Here is an 11312-nt window from a genome sequence, read left to right as displayed (position 1 = left end):
TTGCTCCCTAAACAACAGAGCTGCATTTTACTCATAATTCCTTCATTTTCAGTATGTCCTACTTGTTGTCCCCTTTGTGTAAATTAAACTCTCTGCTGCTCCAGTGATCCAAGCGGCCTCAGGATCAATAAAGTTAATCTCATTGTACCTTAATGGATGGTGTGCTGCTGCTCAAAGATCAAGTAATTACATCTGAGGCATAACCTCAAATCAAACATCAATGACTCTCTTGAAGGCTCCGGCCGACAAAACACACAGTAAAGATAATAGCTGCATGACACACAGCAAAAATGGGTGCTGTTGGGTAAATATTGTCTGAATTGAGAACTTAGAATGTGCATTTAATGTATATTACCAGATGCAGACAGGGCAGCTTTGTGCTACTGAGGGCTTTTACAGAATATCCTGTTTGTTGTTTCCTTCTCGGCAATCATTTTACACACTGTTTGATAATGAGGAAGGAAAAAGGACTTTGCTCACTTGTGTGCAAGTCATGTGATGCTGCTTGTGATCGACACAGGGCACGGACACTGACTGACACCTGTAAGGTAAAAAATCTACTCCAAATTTCCTTCACCTATCAGAAACCCTTGCTTTTATGAAACTTAAGTTCTTATCTGTAAACTGAGTGGCTCTTGCACTTGTCTGCGTTGCTGTTTAACTGCACAACATAGTCGAAATCGTTCATTCTCATTCATTAAGGGCTGTGCGTTACTGATTATGTAAGGAGAATGAAGATAAAATGCTCACTAGTGTGTTATGATAGTGGGCAAAATAAATCTTAAAACATGCATAGAATATGACATCCGGAGCCTTAAATGCACCAAAGCAGAGACGATGCCATTGATTATCCTTCACGTATACTAGGTGATACAATTACCTGCAAATTGTGCTGCTGTGATCATGGAGTGGAAGAATAACCTGAGGCGCGTCCAGTCAATGAAGAGCATCCCCTCATCATGTGACAAACCGGCCTGGACAGACGTAGGACTGCGGGACAGAAAGACATCAGTGTCAGACTTAGTGTCCAGGTAGAAGAAACATGAGTTTTCTCCCTCTTTCTAAATCTATGATAACTAAACACACAGTCCAGTATTCTGCATGCAGTACTTCTATGTTATCAAATCATTAATATTGTGTTTGTGCATGGAACAGGTATCAAACCACAGAGAAAGTAACAGTCATTCAAACAACTGTGGCAGATGATGGTAAAGGAAAAACAAAACAAATGGTCAAAGAGGTAACTTATAACTGTACAATATGGTGTTTTTAGCTGGTTGCATCCCCAGTGCAGGTGTATACAAGCAGCTATTTCCTGTGTGTATCTTTTCCAGATAAAACCACGTCTTGTAGAAAAAGATGAGACTAACCTGGAGACTCTGATGAGGAGAAATGAGGAGAGGGAGCGGTCCAGAGTCAGAGCCGGTCTGACCCGCAGCGTATCGATGGGCAGCCTTCAGAACAGCGCTGTGTCCATCGAGGCCCTTAAAGCCCAGTTTGAGTCGAAGGATTCAGCGCAAAACAAAGCCAAGCGCAGTTTTAGGGCTGCAAACTTTACATCACCTTCCGCGGCTGATGTGCCAGTGATGAATGGAGAGGTTAAGGATGCAAGGAGCCCTGCAGAGGAAAAGACGAGACAAACACATGTTGATAGAGTAGATGCAAAAGAAGAGCAAGTGACTCAAAAGGTAAAAACAAACACTATTATTAACTCAAATGTTCAATTTCAGGCCCAGTTAATCAGAAAAAAACAATCAAACTGAATACAATTACTGACTTGTACTAATTTACAGACGTAAGTAAACATCAGAAAATATCACATATACTGTCATCTAGTGTTTTTATGGGAATAAATCATGATTGTGAGATTCTATCATGTTGCCTCCACAAATATAATCAAGATTACATATAGGTGTATGCAAAAGTTTGCGTCACCAGGGAGATTATTTCATTTTGTAGGTTTTTGGAGTGGAAAGAATCAAATAAAACCCCTGCAACAGAATACAAAAATCAATTAATATATATTAATGCACGGTTCCTTTTAGTGACAGCTTGGGCACCAAATCAGCACTGACCTTCCCCACCTTTAGCAGACATCTCAGCTTGTGAATGCTTTTGTGAATTTTCTGCCACTTTCCCTTCAGATCACTTCAAGCTCCGTGATAGTTTCAGATGGTCTTGCATGCAAAGTTTGCCCCCAGTTACGTTCCTGTCAGGCGCCACTCCCAAAGTTTATCTTGCGTTTCTTGACATGTTGGGTCTTCTATTCAGTTTCACTTCCTTTACTGACTGTAAAACATTTACTTGTAGATTTTGTTAACATTTACTGGAATCTTTTCTTCCTTCTATTCGTGTTTTGTCATCGAGTGCTGCTACGTTTTCTATATACATTTCAATAAGGTGGTTCTTCCAAATGACCCACAAGGTCTAAAGAGATAATGAAGTTCAGAAAATTAATGCAACATTTGATGTCTGTTTGCTGAAGGGGCTCTGCTTTCTCTTCATTTCCTCAATTGATAAAATATGTCATTCTTCCAGGTTTGCTCAAACTTTTGCATACAACTGTACTGTTATATAGGAGAACATGGCAGTTACAGGCTATTATGTCTTTCTGCAGGTGGTGAATCGGACTCGGACTGAGAGGAGAAAAACAATAGGGGGTATTGATTTTGAAAAAATTGCAGCCTCTCAAGATGGTGAGTACCAGAAAATACTGTCTTACATCTGAATCGACAACCTTTATCAAAGTCTGTGACGAACTGCCAGCCCGAACACCATATTATCCCGACTAACGCCCAATAAAGCTGTGAAACGAAACATTCAGAGAAACTTGGCAAGCTTTTCTAAGGTCAAAAGAGCACCACTTTATTGTGCAGTTATCAGTGCAACTAGATTATATTTAGATTAAAACTAATGATACAGAGCCCAGTCAGGAACTGTATGTACCAATAATAAAAACATCTTCAAATCCATTAAAAGTATACACTTCCAGGTCAAAGATCAGCTGATAAGACTAAAAATACTGCACTGTAAATGCTGTGAGAGACTATGATTGGCATCATTCCCTCAAGCATGGCTCTAAAAATTCATATAGTATGGTGCAAAGCCAGAGGACAAAAGATACCTGGATAAAAAATAAAGTTTCCAAAAAAGAAAGAAATTTACTTGGGTATAAATGGAGCATGTTTTCCCTGTAATTGGTCCCCATATGAATATTTTCCATTTCATCCACTGCAATATTTTACAAGAAAATAGGTTTAGCTCTTCACTTCAGCCAAATTCAGTGCCAGAGTCTTTAATGCAAGAGCCCAAACTAGATACCACCACCCTGGTGAACATTCCCTGGAAAGCTGCCTTCGAGTCCGATGACTCAGGTCAGAGCTGTGGATGTTATGAATGAAAGGGAAGAGGCGATACATCAGCACAGTGACGGTGCAAAGAGCTGTGATTGACTCAACCTGGTGTGGGAATAGGAGGACACTCCAAAGCGCGACGGAAATAGCCGGTGTGCTGCAAGTCCTGAATAAGTGTGGGAGGGTGAAAGGGTCAGCTGTCTCTAGGGCAGGAATGACACAGAAAGCAGGAGCGACCGAGAGCAGCAGAAGCTTCATTACTGGACACGAATCTACAGCAAATTACTGAAATACACAAAGACTGTACAGATTTGAAGAAACTCAGAAGAAAGGGAGGAAGGAACTGGGAATTATTCACCTTCTGTGAGTAGATTCATATTTTGACCAGCAGAGGTTGCACATGCTCTTGAAAACTTACCTTTAAACCCATAAAACTTCATTTACACAGTATACTGTTGAATCTAATGCATACAGTTGGTAGTTTTCACAGCTTTTGCAGAGAAACAATGCTTTAAAATACTATAAATTAACTAAAATGTTGCAGCAACTAAGGAGTTTTTGCAGTTTTAGCTAAATCACAGTGCTTTTAACGTTCCCCAGATGCTGGTGTACGACAGCTTTATTGTTGCATCTGTACCCTTATACACAAATTTGTATCTGTGTTTACTTTTTGTGTTTCCATGCTTAGTCAACTGTCTCCTTTAACTCCCAGTATGTGTGCCAGTGGAGTCAGGTATCCGTTCTGCTCTGCCACAAGTGGTACATTTATAACTCGACCACATGACAGCTGTTAAATATCAGCTTAGAAAAGTGCTATTACCAGTGACCCCAAATTGGTACCTATTAACAAACTGTTTGGTGACGTGGACATTGAACATAGAAGTGTGTGATTAAATGAATCATTGTTTAACTTGTCTGTCTCCCTGCGCTCACGTGACATTGATGACAGTCTTTATTTAGACGTGGATCCCAGACAGCTCTGATTAGGCCCTTTCTAAGGACTACAGAGTACAATTTGTGTCATAACAAAATCCAACACATTCAAACCGCTGTGTCTGATGTTTCTCCAGAGGAAAAGAGGAGGTCAGTCGCAGACTTCAGAGACAGCTCTTTCATCCAAACCAAGGAGAAACTGTCTGTCTCGGTCAAAGCGATGTCTGCTCTCTATCTGTCAAAAGTGGCACCTAAGGAATCAACACACAGTTCGGTAAACATCTGTCTACTCATTATGTGTAAAGACTATGTTGAGAGCCTCAGTGCTGTGCAGAAATCACAGTTTACGTCATATTTAAATTATTGTACTTCAGATAACATTTCCTTACTATCATGAAAATGATGTCAGAGATGTCTATACAAGGTAAACAAAAATAAATGTTAAGTCCAGAAAAAGTGAAGAAATTTATATTACATTTGTAACCTGAATTTTAATGATTCAGGATTTATTCAGAATGACATAAACAAATTATAAAAATATCAATCTACCCATGTACCTATATGTAGTAGCATCCCTCACTGTCTGGATCTGCAGCTACACACTGCAATTTATCATTTATGACTCTTACATTACATCATAAAGTAAGTACCAATAAAGCAAATCACGGCAGCGAGACAACATTGCTTATGTAATGTTTACCAAACCTGAATTGATTTTTATTTCCATCCAGGAACAAGACCAGTCACGTAAATCTGGGAAAGGAGTAAAACTAGTCAAGGTAAAAACGAACGTCACCAGATATTTTGCATGATGATGGTATGGTTGGTGTGACTGCTCTGTGCACATTAGATTTGCATTGTCACAATGACATAAACATTTTCCACAGTAACATGTTCTACATAACTCAAAAATCAAAAACCTGATTGTTTTTCCTGAGAACCATACAGTTGCCTTTAGAAGAACATAATACATATTGAATGTCATTTCATTCACTCTGTTCATTTTGTGGTTTAAATTGTGGTTGTGGTTGCTTTGGAGTTGTGCTAATCCACTCACACCTGGCATGTGAAAAACAGTCCAACCGGCATGATTTGGACGGTAGTATGCACCTCTCATCCCTGTAAGTAAGTCTGGAGCATGGTTTTCCCTGGATGGCTAATTCCTGTTGAAATGGGAATAACTGTAAGAGCATTATTTTGTTCTTCTAAGATGTCTGAAGCCTCAACATCCCAGCAAAGGAAGGACGAGATTCCTCCACCTCCTTCTGCCGGATGTCAATCAGGACGGGAAGATTTCTCTGGAGCACATCCTCAACAACACATGGCATCGCAAATTTCCAAAGAAAAGTTCTACCAACAGCGGAAGAAATGTGAGCTAAGAAGGCTCCTGAAGCACACACACCCAGAGCTGAAGATGCTGGATGATGTTGTGGATGAGGAGCTCGCTGAGGTTTTGAGCTCAGAAGGGTCGACAGCTGGTGAAATTGGATACGAGGGAGAGGTCTTTTCAAGATGCCTGATATTTGAGAACTGCGGCCAGAGGAACCAAGTCTCTCCTTACACCTCCAAGACACACATGGCAGAAGGAACAGTGGAAAGATGTGATTTCAGTAAAACACCAGCTGTTTCTGAGGAGCCTCATGCTGAAAGTGTTAAAGAGATCACAGAGGATGACAAATCAGTTGGATTTAGTCCAGATCCTACCAGAGAGTGTGAGGAGGAGATGATAAGAATAGATGTTCAGGCGACCAGAAGGATATTTGAGAATCAGTCTGTGAACACATCCAGGCCAAATCCAGATAATAAGTTCCAGGGGAAAGTTTCTATTTCTGAGGATGAGACAAAGGCAGTCCAAAAACAAAAAAAGCAGTTTGAAATATGTAGCAAAGACAATTTACACAGCAAATGTAAAAGCATGAACACAGATGTGGGAGTGTCATGTTCTCATGATGTTGGTAAATGCACGGACATTTCTGGAGAAGAGGTTTCTTCTGGTGAAGCATTCTTTGAGGAGGACTCCACAAGCCTTCCTGATTCAGAGAGATTCACTGAAACAATAAAAACAAGTGCAGCTCTTTTGCAAAACAACCCTTTTATCTCAACAAACATAGAAAGAGAACACTCCTATGTGAATACGGGAAAAACTCAAATTCAACCAAGAGACAGCAGGGCAGCTGAGGAATACCTCACAGCTAATGTAAAGAATAGGACCCATCTGTTTGAATCGATGCCTTTTGACAAAATCAGGCATCAGAACAAGGATGAAATTGAGACAATGGTGGAAAATATCAAGGAAACACTGAATTTCCTCTACAGTGTTGAAGCCATACAGTCAACTGGCTCAGTCATTGAGGTGAATGAGACAATGATTGCTAAAAAGGCTAAATTCACGCTGTCAGAGAGCGGGCCTGAGATCAAATACGATGAGGTGGCAGAAGGTGGCGCTCAAAACTTCATAGTCCAATTGCTTCCACGGATAAATCTAAAGCCTCAGATCACTTACCTAAAAGAGGATAGTAAAGGGTGTATGGAGGCCACGGTGGTGAATGTACCTGTTCACCAACATCAGTTCAATACCAGCAAAGACATAGAGTTTAAAACTGCCAATGTAGTTCAGCTCATTGAAGATATTCTCAGTCAAGACAATTCTCTGAGGAAAGGAGTGATCATTCAAGAGGAGGTGCACAGTTGCGCTAATGTCATTGTTTATTCCCTTTACAATTACTTTGATGAGGAAGATGTCAAGAGATATAGCCCTCCACAAGGTACAGTATCTGATAAACCAGAGCCAGTAAGAGGTGACACAAATAAAGAAACAAGAAAAGATGTTTCGGAAGCAGCCATAAGCGGCCATCCGGACACCTCTCAAGACCAAGGTTCAATTAGGCCGGAAATCAAAGTGAAGGGGAATGTAAAACTGTTCAAGAGTTGTATTGACAAGGGAGACCTGGAGTATTTAAAAACTCTTCAGGCTGAGGCAACAGTTCAAGAACAGGACACGGAGCTTCAATATGAACAGAGAGCTGATCAGACAGAGGAAAGTACCTCAGAATGGGTCCCAGTGGATGTAAAGAGACTAAAAAGCATGTTCTCTGGAGACCAAAGTCAAATCGAACCAAAGAAAAATATCTCTGACAATCGAGTTCCATCTGCCACCATTGGTCACGCATTTACAGATCAAAATGTCTCACATGGAAAGAATCAGTTCTCTCCAGAATGTAGTTCAGGGATAAACTCCAATGTGCAGGTAAACAATACGTTCAGGGAATGTAGTGGTGAAGCACAAGAAGATGTATGTTACCTTGAAGTTTTACCTCAGACGTCTAAACTGCATTTTGACCAGCAAGATGACGATAGCGTTCACCAAGCAGAGTTAGTTGAGGTGATAGATGACAGTGACGAGATCTTTAACCTTCAAACTGCAATCCAGAGCCTCCAACAGGCCACAATTGAGGCCAAATCACTGTGCCACTCCTCAGAGGAAAAACAAAAAATCCTTACTGAAGAATCTCCTGGCCCCAAACACTCAAGAACAGAAGCAAAGTTACCTCAAGAAAATGAGGATCAATCAGCCTCCAACTTCATCCCAGTACATAAATCAGACTTCCAACAGAAAAACATAGAGGCATGCCATGAAGAAACCAATTCTGCCGATGTGCAAATGACTGAGACATGCGGCAAAGAATGTCAAAAAGGCACAGTGGCAGTGCAGAAACAAACTACTACAGTATCTGAAAGTAGTTCCGCAATTACAAAGCAAGAGGACGAGGAAGTCGTTTTTGAGGGTAAAATTCAAGCAGCTTTGGAATCCTTGGAGAGATCCAACATCAACGTCTCGAGAGGAGATTTTAAAGCTGCTATGATCTACAGAAACTCCTCCAGACCTCACCAAGAGAGAATGCAAAATGTGGATGTGGTATCTGTTCTAAAATCCAGTACTGGGGAGTCTGGTCCTGTGACTGAAGCTCAAGTAACCAATCAAGTACAATTGAGGAAAGAGGTGACTGCAGGTAATGCAGAGCCTCCAAACCAGACAGGAACTCCCAATAAACCAGCTATGAGTGTTGTGTCAGAGAAAAGCAAAAGGCCTATTCGTCCAAAACCAGCCATTCCACCCAAACCAGAACATTTGAAGGTAAAAGAAAGAGATAATCAATCAGCTAACATAAAAACTCCAGAGGCAATCCTAACTAAAACAGTAAGACTTACAGAAACAGCTCCTCAAGTTTCTCAACTTTTGCCAAAAACATCACTTTCATGCAAGGATGAACATATACAAGATCTGTTTAAAATTAACAGCAGCACAGTTTTAATACCTGATTCAGGAGATTGTCAAAGAAATGAGCCATCGGGTGAAGATGTTTGGATGTCTCAGGAAGCTGAAGCGAAGCATCAAGTCCAAGGTTCAACTGTTACCTCAGAACATGATGACACAGATAGAAATTTGATTAATGGACAACAGGATACGAAAGCCACAGGAGAGGAGAAAAGCCACCAGGATGTGCCAGCCAAAGACAACTTAAATGAAACAGATGAAAAGCATTTAGATTTCCATGAAGCATGTCAAAAATTTGGAGGTAAAAAGGCAATGAAGATCGCACCTGTAAAACCAAAAAGAGTCAAAATTGCCCAGCCTGATAACAAACAGCCAGGTGGGGAAAATGTTTCTGCACACGGGGATCCAAAACCAGTACAAATTGTAACTGATCCTTCAGTGAACATCTGTGGACAAACAGCTGTGAGTAAAGACAAGCAGGAGAAAGAAATGAAGCCAGACAGCAAAGTCGAGATGAGGGAGAAAAAGGGACGAACGGAAACAGAAGATGAGCGCCGACAGCGACTGTCGGTTCACATGGACGAGATCATGAGGGGGAACATGACGGCGGCAATGGAGATTTTTGACAACTTGCGAAAGCAGGAGGAACTGGAGAGCATTCTGAGTCGAGTTGAAGAAATTGAACAGGACACGAGTGATGTTGATGTGAGGTCTCTGAGGAGAGTATTCGAGGACGTTCCTGACTGGGTTGTCAGCTCTGACGAAGAGAAACAAAGGAAGGTTAAGGTAGAAGACAAATCGCTGCCATTATTGAGAGAAAGCACTGAAAGCAAGTCCTCTATGGCACATGTGTTTGGAGACCTTGAGCGAGCTAGTGAGGAAATCATGAATTTGAAAGAACAGACTTTAGCCAGACTTGTGGACATAGAGCAAGCCATAAAGAAGGCACTTTTTTCCGTCTCTACACTGAAATCTGATTCAGATATTGCTGGTTTGTCTTGTCTATTCAGAGAGTCCCTAGGGACTGTGAAAGACTCTCCATCCTCTGGCAATATTAGCAAAATTAGCATTGGATCAAGCAGAACGAAGGCACAGGAAAGCGCTAAAACACAAGGAAGCACAGGTAAGCCAGCTAGACAAAGCATTGAAGTAGCCTCTGCAAAACAGCGATCAAGCCCCCTATCTTCACCTGCGTTTATCTCCATCCAGTCAGCAGCTAGAAAGATGGATAAAAGAGGTGCAGCACTGGAAACCTCAATCTGCCCGGCATGTAAGGAGAGTCCAAAGCTGGAGGAGAAATTTCGGACAACAAAGACACTGACGTGCAACAGCCCTGCTCAAAACAGAAGAAGAAACCCCAGAAAAGGAGGTCAAAAACAGTCCACTTCCAGCCCACTTAACCCTCATCGAGAGCTCAGTGTGCTCGAGGTGCACACCGACCGTGAAGGTAACAGCATCATAGGGACGAAAACAGTCACTGAGAACTACGAGAGGACCGATAACTTTGGGAACCGGTTTTACTCGACCAAAACCTCCACCGTCGTCACCACTCAGCCAGACACCACAACTACAACATCCACAAGTCAGGCAGTGATCAGTCCAACGACATACCAGGTCACCACGTATCCGGAAGTTCAGCTGCCAATCAATCAGATTAACCCCTTCATGCCTAAATAGCCAAATACTGGCAGTGTTTTTCATGTTTTTTTCTGGGAATGTTGTGATGTACATAACTTTATTTGCTAAGAAACTATTTAGTGCAGGTTTGTTTATTTATGAAGTCATCACTGGTGTAAGATTTTCTTTTTCCTATGTGTTTGGTTATTGATTTTTAGCTTGAATTCTTTAAAACTGTGTTTGATTTGTATTTTAAAAGTAAAATCACATGTTGAGTTTTGATTTTGTATTCGATATGAATGCTTATGTCAAGAAATTATTTTTTGTTCCCGCTAAGCTCAGTCTCATGTTTTTTTTCTCATCAGTTTGCACCTGCTAGTGGAGAGAGGTGCTCAGCCTGTCAGAAGCCAGTTTATCAGATGGAAAAAATAGCTGCGGACAAATACATTTTTCACAAAACTTGCTTCTGCTGTAAACACTGCAAGAAAAAATTAAGGTGGGGTATAAGAATATTAAAAAAAAAATCACCTGTGATCATCAGTCAGTGATTCTTAATGTGTGATCAAGTTCTGTCTTTGCCAAGATGAGTTGGTTACATCTATTTTTTTACTTCGTATTGGCCTGAATATAAGATCAAACTGATTATAGGACCCTTGTTGTAAAAGGTGTTAGAAAAATGACAGAAAAATGAAAGACGGCAAGCAAATACCTAACAGAATATCAAAATCAAAAAGTAAATGAACAACAGAACAGACATTTAACATTTTAGTTTTACCTCAAATTGAACAGAATAATATATAAGTGATTTGCAGACAGATCAAGGAGAATTATGGGTCTTTAAATGCTTCAGGACTTATTCTGCTCTTTCTCTTGAGAAAGGTATCATTATTGTGCAACAATAGTTCATATTAAGCTTAAATCTAACCTGTTAATCTTGTAAGTAGGCTTGAGTGCCCTGGCCTCTCTGTGTTTCAGTCACATATTTGATCATTCCTGTGAGAGAGCTCTTGGGAAATGTCCTTTTGATGTGCAGGAATATTTCTTCTGACTTGGTGTTTTTCACCTGCCATCTTCCAGCGTGATATGTCTTCATAACTGCTTTAACAGATGATTCTGTGTCGAGCTGGCAAAAA

At 40.8% G+C, this 11312-nt stretch overlaps 1 protein-coding gene across 3 annotated transcripts; it reads left to right on the top strand.

Moving 5' to 3' along the window:
* Positions 1-403: 403 nt before the first annotated feature.
* On the top strand, positions 404-10515 carry LOC111567974 (xin actin-binding repeat-containing protein 1). 3 transcript variants are annotated; one of them, XM_035947750.2, is made up of 8 exons: positions 404-548; positions 868-1031; positions 1156-1240; positions 1335-1688; positions 2618-2696; positions 4424-4560; positions 5018-5065; positions 5497-10515. In XM_035947750.2, exons 1-8 carry the CDS (start codon positions 453-455, stop codon positions 10237-10239), a joined length of 5706 nt encoding a protein of 1901 aa, XP_035803643.2. In that variant the 5' UTR covers positions 404-452; the 3' UTR covers positions 10240-10515. The 3 variants fall into 3 exon arrangements, with proteins under 3 accessions (XP_035803643.2, XP_035803644.2, XP_035803645.2); XM_035947751.2 differs by lacking the exons at positions 404-548; positions 868-1031; positions 1156-1240; positions 1335-1688; positions 2618-2696 and adding an exon at positions 2708-3716; XM_035947752.2 differs by lacking the exons at positions 404-548; positions 868-1031; positions 1156-1240; ... (1 more) ...; positions 2618-2696; positions 4424-4560 and adding an exon at positions 2708-3716.
* Positions 10516-11312: the final 797 nt, after the last annotated feature.

Source organism: Amphiprion ocellaris, chromosome 22 (assembly GCF_022539595.1).
Source record: "Amphiprion ocellaris isolate individual 3 ecotype Okinawa chromosome 22, ASM2253959v1, whole genome shotgun sequence".
NCBI classification, from domain to species: domain Eukaryota; kingdom Metazoa; phylum Chordata; class Actinopteri; family Pomacentridae; genus Amphiprion; species Amphiprion ocellaris.
Note: the sequence above shows the minus strand (reverse complement) of the source record. Positions and strands in the feature narration are given on the sequence as shown.

Excerpts from the sequence above, each read along its gene's own strand:
- LOC111567974 (XM_035947750.2), top strand. The coding sequence starts at position 453 with ATGAGGAAGGAAAAAGGACTTTGCTCACTTGTGTGCAAGTCATGTGAT. Across the intron at positions 549-867 it reads CACTGACTGACACCTGTAAG|GTGATACAATTACCTGCAAA; the intron begins GTAAAAAATCTA and ends CACGTATACTAG. Across the intron at positions 4,561-5,017 it reads AGGAATCAACACACAGTTCG|GAACAAGACCAGTCACGTAA; the intron begins GTAAACATCTGT and ends ATTTCCATCCAG.